Here is a 19,908-nt window from a genome sequence, read left to right on the forward strand (position 1 = left end):
GCACCCCACTCCAGTACTCTTGCCTAGAAAATCCCATGGACAGAGGAGCCTGGTAGGCTGCAGTCCAAGGGGTCGCCAAGAGTCGGACACGACTCAGTGACTTCACTTTCACTTTTCACTTTCATGCATTGGAGAAGGCAATGGCAACCCACTCCAGTTTTCTTGCCTGGAGAATCCCAGGGATGGGGGAGCCTGGTGGGCCGCCATCTGTGGGGTTGCGTAGAGTCGGACACGACTGAAACAACTTAGCAGCAGCAGCACTGTAACAAGTTTTCACATACAGGAGATTCTTCCTTTCAGATGCATGGTTCTGGTTAAGAATTAGTACTGCAATGCTTACTGTTACAATTAAGAGCCAAAGAAACATAAATTAGCCCTCAAAATTTTAAGTATTATTTAAAATTTTTTTGACTGAAACTAACAAATAAAAGCTTTAGTTTGGTGATAGTGCAAATGTCCAATGAGAGGAGAATGGTTAAGTAATAACGTGATAAAATAACATAGTTCATTAAATATAACAATAATGGGGGAAGCTTATATAATAATGTTAATTTTAAAAACCATGATTCAAATTTACATAGTATAGCACAACAATGATAGATTATGTTTATGGAGCACTTATGTGCCAGGCAGTTTTATGTATTCTATATGTATAACATGTTTAACCCTCTTACAAGACAGATACTATTATTACTCTCATTTTACAGATGAGAAATTAAAGCACAGACTGGGTAAGACATCTGCCCATGTTCACACAACTATTAAGTGACAGAGCTGTGATTTGAATCCAATTAATCTGACTGTTGTTGTTGAGTTGCTAAGTCATGTCTGACTCTTTGCAAGCTCAGGGACTGTAGCACACCAGGCTTCCTTGTCCTTAACTATCTCTCTGGGTTTGCTCAAATGTGATTACAGACTAAATTAAAAATTATTCCTACAAAGATAATTCAAGGTACAGCATAAAAAGCTTCTTTCTACTCTATTTCTATAGTTCTTCACAATGAGTACACATTTTTTTAAAACATGCAAATACAATTTATTGTGTGATAATAATTTTCATCCATCTTGGGCAAATATTTAGGAATAGGACTGTTCAGTCATATATACAATGAGTATACATTAATTTTAAGATAAGATAAAACTATGAAAATAGTTTTTAAAAATGCAAAATTATGGAGGGTGTAACATGGAAACTTACATTACCATATGCAAAATAGATACCAGTGGGAATTTGCAGTATGTCTCAGAGAATTCAAACAGGGGCTCTGTATCAACTTAGTGGGGTGGAATGGGGAGGGAGATAGGAGGAACGTTCAAAAGGGAGGGGATATACGTATACCTATGGCTGATTCTCACTGAGGTTTGACAGAAAACAACAAAATTCTGTAAAGCAATTATCTTTCAATTAAAAATAAATAGATTTTTAAAAAATGCAAAGTTGACTCAACCAATTAAAGCCTATTGAGTTTTTAATCATAAAAGTAACAAATAAGCTCAATATAGAACATTAAGAAAAAAAACAAAAACAAAGAAATATCGACCAAACTGCCACTACTCAAAGATGCCACTGCTATAATAGGTACTCCTTCTTTTTTGGGCCATGCCACATGGCTTGTGGGATCTTAAAAGTTCCCTAACCAGGGATCAAACCCATGCCTCCTGTAGAGGAAGCTCAGAGTCTTAACCACTGGACCACTCCACCAGGGAGGTTCTGGTATACTTCCTTTTACCCTTCCAGTTTTTGTTCCCCCCATTACAGAAATAATACAGGTTTTATGTAAAATCCATAGAACTAAAAACAAGAAAACCCTGCTCTTAATCCACTTCCTAAGAAGAACTACAACTATTAACATTTTAGTATATATAACTTTCCAGACTTATCTACATAAAAAATTAGATACATAATATTTTATAAATTTTCACTTACTTAGTTGTGAACATTTTCCAACTATTCCACAATAAAATCAGTTTTAATGTTTGATAGTATTTCATTCTATGACTACATTATTCTATACCATTTCATCAAATTGGATTCAAACTCAAATCCTTTTTCAGAGCCCTCAATGTTGCCTCAGAAAAAAAAAGAAACACCCATTAAAAAAGTAGAAGAAAATTACATAAACATCACTGCCAGATGATGACTGCAAAGTTACTTAAAATATCAGAAACAATCCTACATCTGTTTCTAATTCCCTAGACTGCTCATTACCTCTCATTTTATAGTCAGACACATAAACTGACAAAAATAAGATGATTAATTCAAAATACCATTACCTAAAATCAAGTAATGAACTATGAAACTAGTATATCTAGTTTGATATTTAACTGCAGACATGTGAAGAAACTGTTTCATGAAAATTCTACTTTTAAAGACTTGAAAGTAGCAGTAACTACCCAACTTAAATTGTCCAATACTTTACTTTCCAGATGGTGCAGTCGTAAAGAACTAGCCTGCCAATGCAGAAGTAGGAGACGTAGGTTCAATCCCTGGGTTGGGAAGATCCCCTAGAGGAATAAATGGCAACTCACTCCAGTGTTCTTGCCTGGATAATTTCACGGACAGAGGAGTCTGGTGAGCTACAGTCTATGGGGTCACAAAGAGTCGGACATGACTGAGCATGTATGCATGTGGTTACTTCCAAACAAGTCAAACTACTTTTACTTTATCCTATGCATATCTGTGATGCAGTTAAGAGCCAGCAGGAAATTTGATTTTTAGATGAGAAAACTGAGGCTCCAGTGATGCCATCCAACCATCTTGGATGACAGAGGACGAGATGGTTGGATGGCATCACTGACTCAATGGACATGAATTTGAGCAAACTCTGGGAGATGGTGAAGGACAGGGAAGCCTGGTGTGCTGTAGTCCATCAGGTCCCAAAGAGGTGGACATGACCAAGCGACTGAACAATGAGAACTTCTCTTGACTCCTATGGAATGTGTTTTCTGGTTTACCCAGTTTTTCTAGACTTTCTACTCTCTCAAGTTTTATAATTTCTATCTCAAAAAACTATTACAATAGCTTTAATTTATGAAAACAGTATGAAAAAAATTCTGTGCTACTCCTAGGGTTTAACAAAACCAGAGCTAGCAATCACAGTTTTAGTCTAAGCTGTTTTAAGACATTTGTGTTATGATATGGAAAGACCCAAGTTTTATTTTTTCCATATCAGCACTAACTAGCTTCTACACATATTGTCCAGGGAACTCTAGCTTCATTTTTTAAAAAAAGCTATGTAATCTCTCTCTTAATATGTAAGTCACTGGTCTTTCAGCATGTTGTAATACCCTGTTCACATGTACTTGGCATTTTCTTCTTTTTGTTCTCTTTATTCTGTGATTTCAGAATTAGGTTAGGATACTCTAGCCAAAAAGTTCCATGGTTTTTCCTTCTAGGCTGGAGGGTAGTATCTGCTTTACCTTCACACACTCTTGGTCACACTTTTACTCCACCAGGCATTTATCAACTTTCCTTTACCTCTGAGGCAGCATAAGAGTATCATGCTTAAGGGTTAAGACTATGGTCTACAATGCCAAACTCCCTGGATTTAAATCATGGCTCTGCTACTCACCAGGGAGTGACCTCTTGCTGGTTACTTACTTTCTCTGTGACTCAATTTCTTATCAGTATAAAGAGGAACAATGGAACCTATTTCATAGGTTATTCTGAATTAAGTGAGTTAATTCACTTAAATACTATACAATAAACACTATATAAATGTTAGCTATCATTATTACTGTCATCATTTTTATTCTTGTTATTGTTGCATTTTTATTTCAGTTATTCTGTAATCCAGAAGGCTATATAAAGAACACAAATCTTCCTGATCAGGTTACTTTCAAGTGTACACAACCTGTCATTTCACATATCAGATACCAAGTTAAAAGGTTAAGAATGTCTGATGACTCATGAAGAATGACAGTGTTTGCTTCGATGGCTTTTTTCTTTAAACATATTATACATTCTTTATGTCCTCTTTGAACTATCAACCAAAGAGGAGTTTAACCGGAATAATTACTTCTTTTGAAAACTGTATGTAGATTTAAAAAAAAATCACCATACAGTATAATGAAAATGTTTACCTCAGATGTTGGATTAACATGTGATTAGACAGCTCAAAAGCCAGAGCACTTTTTCTACATCCCACCAGATCCACAGGACATGTTTATCAGATTGGCATAATCAAAAAAGAAAATATCAAATTCTTAAGATTATACTTGGCTTCAGTTGTTTGGAAAAGTGGACCTCAGATATACTTTGTAGATTTCAGACATGGGCTTTCTACATTGTGGAATGTATAAGCTACAGAGAAGCAGTCACTTGTAGTTGTTTTTTTTTCTAAAACCATTCTTTTTGACAGAAGTGTTACAACATAAAAAAAAATCCATTCAAAAGGAGTTTTCTGTTCACCTCTCCATTTCTGGAAGTTTGATTTTCAAATTCAAAGAGACTTCCTGAAGAAAGCTTGATTAATGGATAATCAGTACATCCTACTGCTGCCTCCCCATTGGAGCACCCACCAACCAGGAACTACTACTTCTGGAACCCCTAACCTCCAGATCCCCACTATTTCTCAAGTGAATTTTGCTACCCAAAGAACCCTTCTCTACTCCTGAATGCACTAAAAGCCCCTGATCATGAGCCTACAACCTCTGGTGTCCCAGCTGCCACCTCATTCTATCACACGAACTTCCTCTTCATGGCAATAGGGCAAAGTGAAGTAAGGAAAGTAATGTGGAGGTTGCTCTCACAGTCAAAACAAGCTCCAACAGTTGAATTCCTAAATGTCTTTCCCACACGCTAAATAATTAAAAACTCTAGATAAATTTCCCCAGTAAGTAATTATAAAAGGTCATGCTTCACTTTGTAGTACTACTTTTGTGATAAAGAATGGAAATTCTTTGAGGGCAGATAATTTTGTCTGTGTATCTCTCCTCCCAGCATATATTACATTTCATCAGCTCTAAACTTCCAACAGTTGTAAGACACATTTCAGAGAAGCAAAACTGGAAAACAAAGGTATATCCTATAATCAATGAAATACGGTAACAGTAACTTCCACATAATGAGTGCTTAACGGATGCTTCATGAATTGAATTATGTTGTTAAAGTTTCTTTGGGAAAGTATTTGAGGCCTAGCTTCAGATAAATCCATAGTGGGCAGAGGACTATAATTTAAGGATTGCCTGTATTTCTAATAGCCAATTTGAAAAGAATGGATGTTCTCCAGGAAGTGGTTTGTTCCTATATAGGTGTATATCTGTTTTGGTTCTCTCTCTTTTCCTTACCTCATCAATTAATTTTCTGGCATTTGCTATAGTATAATCACCAGCAAATAATACCACTAAGCATGACTCATCACTGCTCTTCTGTCTCTGACCCCGGGACACTGGAACGATGCTTCTACTGGCTTCTGTGGAAACGCGGACAGCTTTGAGCTCTTCGCTAGTAGGTAGAGGAACATGGTCCTGAACGACAGCATCTTCCGGAAGAAGGCTCCAGTTGCGTTCTCCTGACACAGGTGTAAAGTCGTGAATGCTACTCCAGGTATTATTGAAGATACTGAGCCCTGCATCTTTGAACTGGAAAGCTAATTCAGGGTAGTACCATTGAAAACAGCTAAACTTGATATTCGTGGAAGACTCAATAATGGGCTGAGTGGCGCAGCACAAGAAGACTTCCAGCTTTCTACAGTCCCGCACACGAAACTGTTGGCAGGCTAATGCGCACTTACAATCTCTGCAATTCCGGAAAAACACGCTGCCTTTCACGGGTCCCAGAAAAATGACACAGTTAGTACAGTCATCAATAGTAACGGTAGCAGAGTGATCAAAAATATAGATGTTACAGTTCTCACAGTCTTGAATGAGAAATTGTTGTCCTGCCACTTTCCCAGGTAAGCGACCTACTGTTACATCCTTCAGTCCACTGAACATGTAGTCTTTCAGATCAACCTGTAGGAATAAAACACAGACCTTCAGTATTATTAACATTATTCAGCAAACATTGTCTATTAGGTGTCAGGAACAATTTTTTTAATGCCAGAACAGAGACTCAAGCCGGGTTTTAATGACCACTGTCTAGTGTTCAGAGCCCGGAGGCTCCAAAGTTTGCCAGCCTGGGAATACACAAGTGGAAAGCCTAGGATCGTAAACACGGGGAGGCCTGCTCACCTTGCCAGCAGCGATACAAGCAAGTACAGAGCTAAGGACACACGGAAAACTGGAATCAGTCGTCTTCACTCTCCCCAGCTGGGGTCTCCCCGCTCCTGGCTCCTTCCTAGGAGCCTCATAAATACACGGAAAGAAAAAATATCACAAATAACCACACAGAAGATTGTAGAGCCCTTACATACTCTGTCTCCAGGACACCTGCTTCCTGGGAAACATGTGGGTGGGGGTGACGGCACAAACTTTTCTTATAACCAGACCTGGCAGTTTCCTACACAGGGTTCCAGTGAACTTACATATGCTGAGTACCCAGTCCCCAAAGTAGAAAGCTACCTTTGGATTCTAGTCATTGAAACCATAGGAGGAGGCCCATCAGTCCAATCTCTTGGTGGGGCAGCCAGGCACATCTACCCGTCTCTCAAACTGGTAGGTTCTGGCTAACCTAGTGGATACAGTGGGGAGACTAAGAGCCGCAGGGCCTTTTATGATGCCCTAAACTGGGTAGGACTTATGAAGAAAATGGCCTTCCTAGCCCTTGGGAACTCAGCTAGGATTCCCAGAAGACCTACTTCATTTGACATTCACTTGAAAGATTTTCAGAGCCCTAGATAGTGCCTAGAAGGGAAGGAACAATTTTTAATGATAAAATAATACATTCCAACTCTGACTTTGCAACATAGTGAGAAAATAAACATGACAATTTTTTAAATAAATAAATAAAAGGCATGGGAGGGAAAAGGGAGAGGAAACTGTTATAGATAAAGAAAGGCTCAAGGACATACCAACCGAACAATGTGTGGACACTGCTGGATCCTGTTTCAATATATCAACTGTAAAAGTAACTTTTAGAAACAACTGGGGAAACTCTCATACATACACAAAACATATTGGATGATATTAAGGAATATTTCAGCTTTGACCCATTTCTTTTTCTGATGCTTCACTTAAAAAAAAAAAAACTGTTTCTTTAAAATTTCTGAATTTGGAAATATACCCAGATTGGAATATGCTTCTCTTTTCTTCTATAAAGTCATGTCTGGGGTCTTACTTTCTAAATCCCAACTGATTTCTGCAATGTGCTACAGAAAATGGAAGAACGTGAAGGCATAAGAGTCATTGTATGTTAGAATTTGTATCTACAAATTTGATTCAAACATTATTAAGCTATTCCTACAATGTAATTTTTTTCCAAATTTCACCATTTCTAGCTTTAGGTATTTTAAACTAAAACCCACAGAATCTTTTAAACAGTATACCTGAAATCTGTCACATTATCTTTTAAATTTTAGCTGACTTCTCAAAATATAGTCATTAAAAGACCATTTTGATTTCTCCAAATTACTTTGAAATCTACTTGCACTGTCTTACCTCGTTGTGAATATTAAATTTCAATCAAAACTATTCAGGTACCAGAAACAGGCTCCCATAGGTATAGTACATCAAAAACTTCATTATTTACAAAGGAATAATTTAATCATCTTAATCATATGCAAACTAGCTTAAAGTGACTTATTCAGTATTACACAATAAATGTTGTACTCATCCGGTTTTACACAATGTACTAGAAGAAATATTGGTCTGTAGCATGAGGCAACAAAAGAGGCACCTCCATTCTAGTCTCAATTTGGTCACCTACAAGCAACATGAATGAAAAAGTCATTTTAACTTTCTAGATCTTCAGTCACTCACCTGTTCAGTCATCTGAACACCCAATAAGAGCCAGACATTGTTTTAGGCACAAAAATGAATATGGTCAGTTTTTTCCATAAAAGAATTGAACACTAACTAAACAAATAATTTTAAAACAACCTGGCTAATGTTAGGGGAGTCTGGGGGAGAAAGGATACATATATATGTATGGCTGAGTCCCTTAACTGTTCACCTGAAACTATCACAGCATCTTTAATTGGTTATACTCCAATACAAAATAAAAAGTTAAAAATAAATAAATAAACTGGACATCTGAATTGGGGGAAAAAAGCAATAAAATAACGTGGCTGGGTAATGAGAGATGACCAGAATATTCTGGAAATACAGAGAAGCAACACCAGGGGCAGGGAAGGTAGGGGTGTAAGACTTCTTGTTCAAAGTGAGAATGAATAAGCTGAAGTTCATGAGGTAAAAGATGGGAGTAAAGGCTCTCCCTTCCCTTATCAGGCAAAAACTAAAGAAATGAAACAAAACTCTTCAGGGAGTGTGGGGAAAATGGAATGTGGTGTTACCAGTGATACTGCAATGGCAGCAAATAAAGTTAGAGAGACAGGCAGGGGCCATATTATGAAACTTGGAAGTGTTCTATGGGCAATAGGATACCACAGAAGGAGTTAAATAAGCAAAAATTTACATTTTAGGATGATTATTCTGGTAAGAATAAAGACAAGTGGCATGGGGATTAAAGTTCAGTTCAGTTCAGTTGCTCAGTCATGTCCAACTCTGCGACCCCATGAACCGCAGCATGCCAGGCCTCCCTGTCCATCACCAACTCCCGGAGTTTACCCAAACTCATGTCCATTGAGCCAGTGATGCCATCCAACCATCTCATCCTCTGTCATCCAATTCTCCTCCTGCCTTCAATCTTTCCCAGCATCAGGGACTTTTCAAATGAGTCAGCTCTTCGCATCAGGTGTCCAAAGTATTGGAGTTTCAGCTTCAACATCAGTCCTTCCAATGAACACCCAGGACTGATCTCCTTTAGGATGGACTTGTTGGATCTCCTTGCAGTCCAAGGGACTCTCAAGAGTCTTCTCCAACACCACAGTTCAAAAGCATCAATTCTTTGGCGCTCAGTTTTCTTTATAGTCCAACCCTCACAGTCATACATGACTACTGGAAAAACCATAGCCTTGACTAGACGGACCTTTGTTCACAAAGTAATGTCTCTGAGTTTTAATATGCTGTCTAGGTTGGTCATAACTTTCCTTCCAAGAAGTAAGCGTCTTTTAATTTCATGGCTACTATCATCATCTGCAGTTATTTTGGAGCCCCCCAAAATAAAGTCAGCCACTGTTTCCACTGTTTTACCATCTATTTGCCATGAAGTGATGGGAACGAGTGCCATGATCTTAGTTTTCTGAATGTTGAGCTTTAAGCCAACTTTTTCACTCTCCTCTTTCACTTTCATCAAGAGGTGCTTTAGTTCTTCTTCATTTTTTGCTGTAAGGGTGGTGTCATCTGCATATCTGAGGTTATTGATATTTCTCCTGTTAATCTTGAGCCCAGCTTGTGTTTCATCCAGCCCAGTGTTTCTCATGATGTACTCTGCATATAAGTTAAATAAGCAGGGTGACAATATACAGCCTTGATGTACTCCTTTTCCAATTTGGAACCAGTTTGTTGGTCCACGTCCAGTTCTAACTGTTGCTTCCTGACCTGCATACAGATTTCTCAAGAGGCAGGTCAGGTGGTCTGTTATTCCCATCTCTTTCAGAATTTTCCAGAGTTTTTTGTCATCCACACAGTCAAAGGCTTTGGCATAGTCAATAAAGCAGAAATAGATGTTTTTCTGGAACTCTCTTGCTTTTTCAATGATCCAGCGGATTTTGGCAATTTGATCTCTGGTTCCTCTGCCTCTTCTAAATCCAGCTTTGACATCTGGAAGTTCACGGTTCACATATTGCTGAAGCCTGGCTTGGAGAATTTTGAGCATTACTTTGCTAGCGTGTGAGATGTGTGCATTTGTGTAGTAGTTTGAGCATTCTTTGGCATTGCCTTTCTTTGGGATTGGAATGAAAACTGACCATTTCCAGTCCTGTGGCCATTGCTGAGTTTTCCAAATTTGCTGACATATTGAATGCAGTACTTTCACAGCATCATCTTTTAGGATCTGAAATAGCTCCACTGGAATTCCATCACCTCCACTAGCTTTGTTCGTAGTGATACTTCCTAAGGCTCACTTGACTTCACATTCCAGGATGTCTGGCTCTAGGTGAGTGATCCTTTTTTGTACAGTTCTTCTATGTATTCTTGCCACCTCTTCTTAATATCTTCTGCTTCTGTTAGGTCCATACCATGTCTGTCATTTATTGAGCCCATCTTTGCATGAAATGTGCCCTTGGTATCTCTAATTTTCTTGAAGAGATCTCTAGTCTTTCCCATTCTATTGTTTTCCCCTATTTCTTTGCATTGATCGCTGAGGAAGTCTTTCTTATCTCTCCTTGCTATTCTTTGGAACTCTGCATTCAAATGGGTATACATTTCCTTTTCTCCTTTGCTTTTTGCTTCTCTTCTTTTCACAGCTATTTGTAAGGCCTCCTCAGACAGCCATTTTGCTTTTGTGCATTTCTTTTTCTTAGGGATGATATTGATCCCTGTCTCCTGTACAGTGTCACAAACCTCAGTCCATAGTTCATCAGGCACTCTGTCTATCAGATCTAGTCCCTTAAATCTATTTCTCACTTCCACTGTATAATCATAAAGGATTGGAGAGATGGTTGCAGTCATCCAGAAAGGACTGGAACTAGATCAGTGGTTAGCAGGGAAGAGGAAGATAGGATGCATTTGAGAAATTGAGGAAGTAGAATCAGCAGATTTAGTTCAGTGGCTGTAGGAGATAAGGCAGAAGGATGAGTCAAATATGATTCCTAGCTCTCTAGTCTGGTATTTTTCAATTTTTGTGACTACAATCCACATTAGAACATTATCTAGCACAGCCCAGTAGACATATATATGAATATTTGTATACACATACCAATGAAATGAAAGTTTCACAAAATAACACTTACGCTTATTTTGTGTTAAATTCCTAATATTTTCTATTATCCCACCCACAGGTTTGAAAAAACACTGCTCTGATTTAAGAGATTGGATGTTGGTGGTGCAGGTAGCGCTAGTCATAAAGAATATGCCTGCAATGCAGGAGACATAAGAGACATGGGTTTGATCCCTGGGTGGGGAAGATCCCTGGAGAAGGGAATGGCAAACCACTCCAGTATTCTTGTCTAGAGAATCCCATGGACAAAGGATGCTGGTGGGCTACAGCCCACAGAATCACAAAGAGTTGGACATGACTGAAGTGACTTAGCATAGCACAGCACAGTGTCACACACCAAAAAGAAAAAAAAAAAAGAAGAAAATACAAGAGGCAAAACAGGTTTAAAGTGGGAAGGGGTGTTCAAACAATTCCATCCTAGGATTTTACAGGTGAGGCATATATATAAAGGTACAGTGCTGCAGTTTGGTCTCTACCAAGATACTGAACTAGCATAGTTGCTGGCTCCCAACTGCCCAAGATCAATCTCAAATGGACCAAGTAAGAAAAACACTAAGAAAAGGTGAAACAGATCACCAGCCCAGGTTGGATGCATGAGACAAGTGCTTAGGGCTGGTGCACTGGGAAGACCCAGAGTGATCGGGTGGAGAGGGAGGTGGGAGGGGGGATTGGGATGGGGAACACATGTAAATCCATGGCTGATTCATGTCAATGTATGGCAAAAACCACTACAATATTGTAAAGTAATTAGCCTCCAACTAATAAAAATAAATGGAAAAAAAGGGGAAATGATGAAAAACCCCTGTGGTGGGTGTGAAAGATAAAACGGAAAAGAAAACTCAGATTTCTGCTCTTGCTTCTCCCCCTCCCAAATCTTGAGACAACAATGCTTCCCCTACACCTGCTGGGACTCAGACCGCTGGTCTAGATTTCCTTGGAAGCAAATTTGGGACAGAGCAAAAACCCTGTGCTGGTGAAGAGCTAAGAAAAATGGGTGGTGATTAACTTTGATAGTGGTTTAGGATCTCTCCAAATCCTCAGAACTAGCATATTAAAATCTAAGGAGTGTTTTCTAATGCTGCTTCTCAAATATTGATTGGTCTAGCAGACCACCCCCCCAAAAAATATCTCCCCCCAAATCCCACAATTCTAGGAGATCCAGAATACACAATGAATAAGTTTGAGTTCTGCATCCAACTAGTATACTCATGTTTTCCTCTCAAGCACACATGGGAGATTTTTAAAAAATATCATGTACTAGTACTAGATCATAAAGAAAGCCTCTATTTTAAATTAAAAAAAACCTAAAATATTTAGGATTAAATGTTAAAAAAACATCTATGGAATGCACCAAAAATGGTGCTTATATAGCCACAATAAAAACTCTCAAATTAATGCATTAAATGTCCATCTTAAGAAATTAGACAATAAAAAGTAGAATAAACTGACTTTCTGTAGTAGAAGGAAATGAGATAAAAATAATATGAGACTACTGATTTAGAAATCAAATATACAGTAGAAAACATCAGCAAAGCCCCAAATAGGTGTGTGTTTGTTTTTTGGTGGGGGGAGGGGAATCTAAAAATTAGGCAACTTTCTGGCAAGAATGATGAAGAAAAAAGAACAAAAACACAAACAGTGGAAAGGGATGGGAATGAATGCGGTCATGGAGCAGGATAATAGCATATTGACCTAGTCAGGAACATGCAAGAGTGGTTGAAGTTGGTTCTGCTTTAGGCCTTAAGCAGGATAAAAAACACTCTCTAGTCTTCAGCTTGTCTCTTGGCACCAGTCCACCTCCCACAGTAGGAATGAGAAGATCTAGAGTGCCACCAATAGGCTTTTTTGTTTTTTAAAAATAAGAGCCCAGGAGTTGGCCTGTCTCTACCAAGGCCTCAAACTCTATGAGCAAGGGGAAATCTTCAAGCTCCAGTATGGTTACTCTCACTGTACCAGAAACTCCTTAAAATTTTTATGTAAAAGTTTGTGTGTATTTTCCTGGGGAACTGATTTGGGCTTCAAGATTTTGGACAAATTATCTTTGTGTAAAACATAGATAGCAAGTTCAAAAGTCTGCAAGCATATTTATCTCAGAATTAAGTAGGAAACAAACCACTGTTTGGATAAAGATAAAAAATAAAACAGTTAATACTTCTTAAAGGAATTCAGCTATTTTTTTGGCATGGGAAATGATTCATGATATATTATAAACATACAGTATTTAACACGCAGAAGTTTCAACTGTATTAATTATAACTAGTACTATATCACTAGTGTAGTTAAGACTTGCTGCAAATGCAGAAAGAAAATCTATTCTTAACTTTGAAAATACTGAGCTGCTATTTTAGGCTTGGGCTGTATTATGGACTGAATGTGTTGTCTCAAAATTCATGCCTTGAAGCTCTAATCCCTCAATGTGATGGTACATGGAGGTGGCGACTTTGGAGGTAATTAGGTTTGTTTGGTGGTTTAGTCACTAAGTAGTGCCCGATTCTTGCAACCCCATGGACTGTAGCCTGCCAGGGTCCTCTGTCCATGGGATTTTCCAGGCAAGAATACTGGATTGGATTGCCATTTCCTTCTCCAGGGGATCTTCCTGGCCCAGGAATCGAACCCAGGTCTCCTGCATTGCAGGCGGATTCTTTACCGACTGAGCTATGAGGGAAGCCCAGTTAGGTTTAGAGGAGGTCATGAAGAAGGAGTCCTCAGGATGGGATTAATGCCCTTATAAGAAGAGATGCAGGCAGGCACTGAAGAAAAGAAGATGGCAGCTGACTACAAGCAGGAAGAGGGCTTCACCAGTGAGAAATACAGATCTCTTGGCACACTGCAAGCCCATTCAAATCCTTGCACTAAGAAACTTGACCACACTCTAACAAGGCTTCTAGTAGCACAAGGTTATTAAAATGCCTGCCTGAGAAAGCTCAACCCTGCATGAACATTTACTATTTGTTCTAGCCAATATCTGATGATAGGCCCCTGACCTCCCTTTCTTAGAACATTTACTGAAAAGGGCTTACAACTGTGACTGTATTCCTTACTAGAAGTGTCTTTCTCAAGGACCTGAGAGCCACTGCTATGAAATGTAATTATTAGGAAGGATAGGGCCTGTGTTTACCAGTCTCTGTGGGAAGATAAGCTCTTAACTTCTAAACTGCCAGCTAACAAACATGGCTGGCCTATTCTCATTTACAAGGACCAACTTCGTAAGTTTTCACTTCTCTGACTCTACTGAGGCCCTGCTCTTCCCCCATCCCTCATTCTCTCTTGCTAAGTCACTTCAGTTGTGTCCGACTCTGTGTGACCCCATAGACGGCAGCCCACCAGGCTCCGCCATCCCTGGGATTCTCCAGGCAAGAACACTGGAGTGGGTTGCCATTTCCTTCTCCAATGCATGAAAGTGAAAAGTGAAAGTGAAGTCATTCAGTCGTGTCCGACTCTTTGTGACCCCGTGGACTGCAGCCCACCAGGCTCCTCCGTCCATGGGATTTTCCAGGCAAGAGTACTGGAGTGGGGTGCCATTGCCTTCTCCGTCATTCTCTCTTAAATGGCTTAAATCACCTCTGCACAAATTGAAATGGAACTCAGCTGTTTCCCCTGTCAGGAGTTACTGAACAAGATCTGTTTTCACTGCTTTAACTAATGTCCAGCAGTATTTATCTCTGACACCAGACATTGGATCTGCTAGCACCTTGATCTTGTACCTCCCAGCCTCCAAAACTGTGCAAAATAAATCTCTGTTGTTTAAGCCACCCAGTCTATCGTATCTTGTTATAATGGCCCGAGTAGACTAAGGCTGGCTGCCATAAGAAAATAATACAGACTGGTTAAGTTAAACAACAGAAATTTATTTTTCACAATTCTGGAGGCTGAGAAGTACAAAATCAAGGTGCCACTGGGGTTGGTTTCTGGAGAGACCTCTCTTTTTGTCTTTTGGATGGTTCCTTTTTTGAACATGGTCTTTCCTGAGTGAGTGCAGGGTGCAGGGTAAGCTTTCTGATGTCTCTTCTTATAAGAGTACTAATCCTGTCAGATCAGGGCTCCACCCTTATGACCTCATTTAACTTTAACTATTTCCTTAGAGGCCCCATCTTCAAATAAAATCAACCATACTGGGAGTTAGGGTTTCAACATATGAATTTGGAGGTGGGGGTGGGGAACCACAATCAGTCTATAACAGCTGCCAATACTGAGGAATTAAATGTAATTTACTATTCTAAGTATTTCACCTGGACACTTCAGTTCTCACACTTCATTGAGAAATTAATCCTATAGCTAAAGAGTTCCATAGTATAAAATTATCTGGACTATCAATATGGTCTACAAAAAAAGAAATTTAGGATTTATATTGCTGTACTTACTTTCTCAACAATTCCTGAAAGCTCTTCAAAACAAAAAGTGATAAACACCTTGAAGTTTAGTACTGTAATACTTATACAAAAGTTACTAGTCCTCAAAGTGCCCCAAATCACAAACACAAAAGTTCAAGTTTTTAAACTACTTTTTCACAAGAATTACTTATGAAATAAGCTTAGTTTAGTCCATATTTCTAACTACAATCTTTGAAACATAGTGGATATACTCTCAAAATCAAAGAAACATTTTAGGAATTGGAATTCCCCAGATACAGCTACTAAACAAAGTTAAGTATTATTTTCCTGACTGAAAACAAAAGTGAACATCTTATTTTTTACTGAGCAGTTATGGAAATTTATCATTATTATTCATCTCCACAGTTAAATTTCCATAGCAGTCTGAGATGAAATAATGGAATTTGTTAGTTTCAATGGAAATCTGGTCTTGGTAGAAGCTCAAAATAAGATTCAGGAGTATAAGAAGCACTACAAAGGTACCAGTGCTTTATAATCATTCACTCAATCCTCATAAAAACCCCTATGAGGGTTGTGTACTATTGAGGCAGGCCTGGGACATGGGACCCTTTGCTGCAGTGCTGCAATGCTTGCACCTGGACACACTTCTCCTCCAGCAACAAAATACAAACAAACTACATGGGACTAAAATAACTGCATGCAAGCTCAGTTGGGGCAAATTCTGGACCCAAAAGACACAGAGACCAAAAAACCCAACTGCCACTTTCGAAGAGCCTGCAGCAAAAATGGTGTGTAAAGAGCAAAAACAGGTACTGAAGCATGCCATCTGCACATGACACCACCTCATGGGGGGGGGGCAAAACACCTAAGCTACCCCTCCAGCCTGACCCCTAGACACACTCCTACACTCATCTCATATAAGGAACAAGCTTGCACCCACCCCCAGCAGGGAGCGAACAAGCAAGGGATCTTGCACCACCCCGTTGCTGCAGCAGGGGACCCAGTAAATCCTTGCCTGAATTTCTTGTCTGTTGTTGTTCAGTCACTCAGTCATGTCTGACTCTGTGAGTTCATGGATGCAACATGCCAGGCTTCCCTGTCCTTCACTATCTCCCACAGTTTGCTCAAAATCATGTCCATTGAATTGGTGATACTATCTAACTAACTCATCTTCTATCAGCCCCCTCTTCTGCCCTCAGTCTTTCCTAGCATCAGGGTCTTTTCCAATGAGTCGGCTCTTTGCATCACGTGGCCAAAATATTGGAGCTTCAGATTTAGCATCAGTCCTTCAAATGAGTATTCAGTGTTGATTTCCTTTAGGATTGACTGGTTTGATCTCCTTGCTGTCCAAGGGACTCTCAAGAGTCTTCTCCAGTAGCACAGCTGAAAAGCATCAATTCTTCAGGGCTCAGCCTTCTTTATGGTCCATCTCTCAAATCTGTTCTTGTCTGGATTCTAGTCAATTGCTATTGATTGGGGTATGCCAAGAACCCCAGTCTGTAACACTATTAACATAATTATCTCTATTTTACAGATGAGAAAATTGAAGTACCCAGAGGCCAAATAACTTGGCCAAGGTCACACAGTAAGTGCTTGGTTAAATTGAGACTCAGACTTAGGCAGTATGGCTCCTAAGTACATTTTCTTGGCTGCATCTTCAATTCAACCATATTCAAGTAGAAACCAATGTTTACTATGTGAATAGATCAATGCAACAGAATAGAATTCAAAAATAGACTTATGTATATATTGACAAAAGTGCAAAACCAATTCACTAGAGAAAAGACAGTCTTTACAACAAATAGTGCTAGAACAATTAGACATCTATATGTAAAAAACTAAAAAGTATCTCTGGGACTTTCCTGGTTCTCCAGTGGTTAGGACTCTACGCTTCCACTGCAGGAGGCATGGCTTTGATCCCTGGTTGGGACTTGAATGCTGCAAGGTGTGGCCAAAAAATAAAAAGCATCTCCCCATATCTTGTATCATATTTAATAAATAACCAAAATGGATCAGAGAACCTAAATATAAAACCAAACTATAAACTTCTAAAAGAAAACAGATGAGAAAATCTTTATAATTTGATTAGGCAAAGATTTCCTACATGTGAAACTAAACATGATTCATAAAGAAAAAAGGGACTTCCCTAGTGGTATAGTAGCTGGGACTTCGCTCCCAGTGCAGGGGGCCTGAGTTTGATCCCTGGTCAGGGAACTGGATACCATGTACCACAACTAAGATCTGCAGCAGTCAAGTAAATCAAATAAATATTAAAAACAGAAAAAATTGAAAATCAGACTTATATCAAAATTGAAACTTTTGTTCTTCAAAATACATCAAGAGAAGACACCTCATTATTTGAGAGGAAATATTTTCAAGACACACATGATAAGGGACTTGTATCCAGGATATGTAAAAAAAATTCTCAAAACTCAAAAATAAAACAATCCAGTAAAAAAAAATGGGCAAAAGATTTTATAGACACTGCACCAAAGAAAATATAGAGATGGCAGATAAATAAGTGGAAAAATGCTCAACATAATTAGTCATTTGCTGTTATTCAGTCACTCAGCTGTGTCCAACTCTTTGCAACCCCATGGACTGCTGCATTCCAGGCTTCCCTGTCCGTCACCAACTCCCAGAGCTTGCTCAAACTCATGTCCATCAAGTCGGTGATGCCATCCAACCATCTCATCCTCTGTTGACCCGTTTTCCTCCTGCTTTCAATCCTTCCCAGCATTAGGGTCTTTTTCAATGAGTCAGCTCTTCGCATCCAGTGGCCAAAGTACTGGAACTTCAACTTCAGCATCAGTCCTTCCAAGGAATATTCAGGACTGATTTCTTTAGGATTGACTGGTTTGATCTCCTTGCAGTCCGAGGAAATCTCAAGAGTCTTCTCCAACACCACAGTTCAAAAGCATCAATTCCTTGGACAGCCTTCTTTACTGTCCAACTTTCACATGCATACATGACTACCAGAAAATCCATAGCTTTGACTAGATGGACCACTGTTGGCAAAGTAATGTCTCCACTTTTTACTATGCTATCTAGGTTGGTCATAGCTTTTCTTCCAAGGAGCATCTGTCGTTTAATATCATGGCTGCAGTCACCATCTGCAGTGATTTGGGAGCCCAAGAAAATAAAGCCTGTCACTGTTTTCGTTGTTTCCCCATCTATTTGCCAAGAAGTGATGGGACTGAATGCCATGATCTTAGTTTTTTGAATGCTGACTTTCAAGCCAGCTTCACTCTACTCTTTGACCTTCATCAACAGGCTCTTTAGTTCCTCATCACTTTCTGCCATAAGGGGGGTGTCATCTGCATATCTGAGGTTATTGATATTTCTCCAGGCAATCATGACTCCAGCTTGTGCTTCATCCAGCCTGGCATTTCCCATGATGTAATCTGCATACAAGTTAAATAAGCAGGGTGACAATATACAGCCTTGACGTACTTCTTTCTCAATTTGGAACTAGTCCATTTTTCCCAGTCTTGTTCTAACTGATGCTTCTTGACCTGCATGCAGGTTTCTCAGGAAGCAGGTAAGGTGGGCTGGTATTCCCATCTCTTTAAGAATTTCCCAGAGTTTGTAGTGATCAACACAGTTAAAGGATTTAGCACAGTCAATGAAGCAGAAGTAGATGTTTTTCTGGAATTCTCTTGCTTTTTCTATGATCCAAAGGATGTTGGAAAGTTGATCTCTGGTTTCTCTGTCTTTTCTAAATCCAGCTTGAACATCTGGAAGTTTTCAGTTCATGTACTGTTGAAGCCTGGTTTGGAGAATTTTGAGCATTACTTTGCTAGTGTGTGAAATGAGTGCAATTGTGTGGTAGTTTGAACAATCTTTGGCACTGCCTTTCCTTGTAACAGGAATGAAAACTGACCTTTTCCAGTCCTGTGGCCACTGTTGAGTTTTCCAAATTTGCTGGCATAATAAATGCAGCACTTTCACAGCATCATCTTTCAGGATTTGAATAGCTCAGCTGGAATTCCATCACTTTCACTAGCTTTGTTCATTCTGATGCTTCCTAAGGTCCATTTGACTTCACATTCCAGGATGTCTGGCACTAGGTTGGTAATAACACCATCATGGTTATCTGGGTCATGAAGATTTTTTTGGTATAGTTCTTCTGTGTATTCTTGCCACCTCTTCTGAATATCCTCTGCTTCTGTTAGGTCCATATCATTTCTGTCCTTTATTGTGCCCATCTTTTCATGAAATGTGCCCTTGGTATCTCTAATTTTCTTGAAGAGATCGCTAGTCTTCCCCATTCTATTGTTTTCCTCTATTTCTTTGCATTGATCACAGAGGAGGGCTTTCTTTTCTCTCCTTGCTATTCTTTGGAACTCTGCAGATGGATATATCTTCCCTTCCCTTTCTCCTTTGCCTTTCACTTCTCTTCTTTTCTCAGCTATTTGTAAGACCTTCTCAGACAACCATTTTGCCTGTTTCCACCTATTTTTCTTGGGGATAGTTTTGATCACCACCTCTTGTACAATGTTACAAATCTCCACTCATAGTTCTTCAGACATTCTGTCTATCTGATCTAATTACTTGAATCTATTTGTCACTTTAACTGTATAATTGAAAGGGATTTGATTTAGGTTGTACCTGAATGGCCTAGTGGTGTTCCCTACTTTCTTCCATTTAAGTCTGAATTCTTCACTAAGGAGTTCATGATCTGAGCCACAGTCAGCT

At 39.2% G+C, this 19,908-nt stretch overlaps 1 protein-coding gene across 1 annotated transcript in view; it reads right to left on the reverse strand.

The window, feature by feature from the left end:
* Positions 1–19,908, reverse strand: part of RP2 (RP2 activator of ARL3 GTPase) — a 51,199-nt gene that overhangs the window by 19,028 nt on the left and 12,263 nt on the right. Inside the window, exon 2 of the mRNA XM_020871650.2 lies at positions 5,290–5,955. Within this exon, the coding sequence (XP_020727309.1) occupies positions 5,290–5,955 (666 nt within the window). The remainder of the gene's footprint in view (positions 1–5,289; positions 5,956–19,908) is intronic.

This window comes from Odocoileus virginianus, chromosome X (genome assembly GCF_023699985.2).
Source record: "Odocoileus virginianus isolate 20LAN1187 ecotype Illinois chromosome X, Ovbor_1.2, whole genome shotgun sequence".
NCBI classification, from domain to species: Eukaryota; Metazoa; Chordata; class Mammalia; order Artiodactyla; family Cervidae; genus Odocoileus; species Odocoileus virginianus.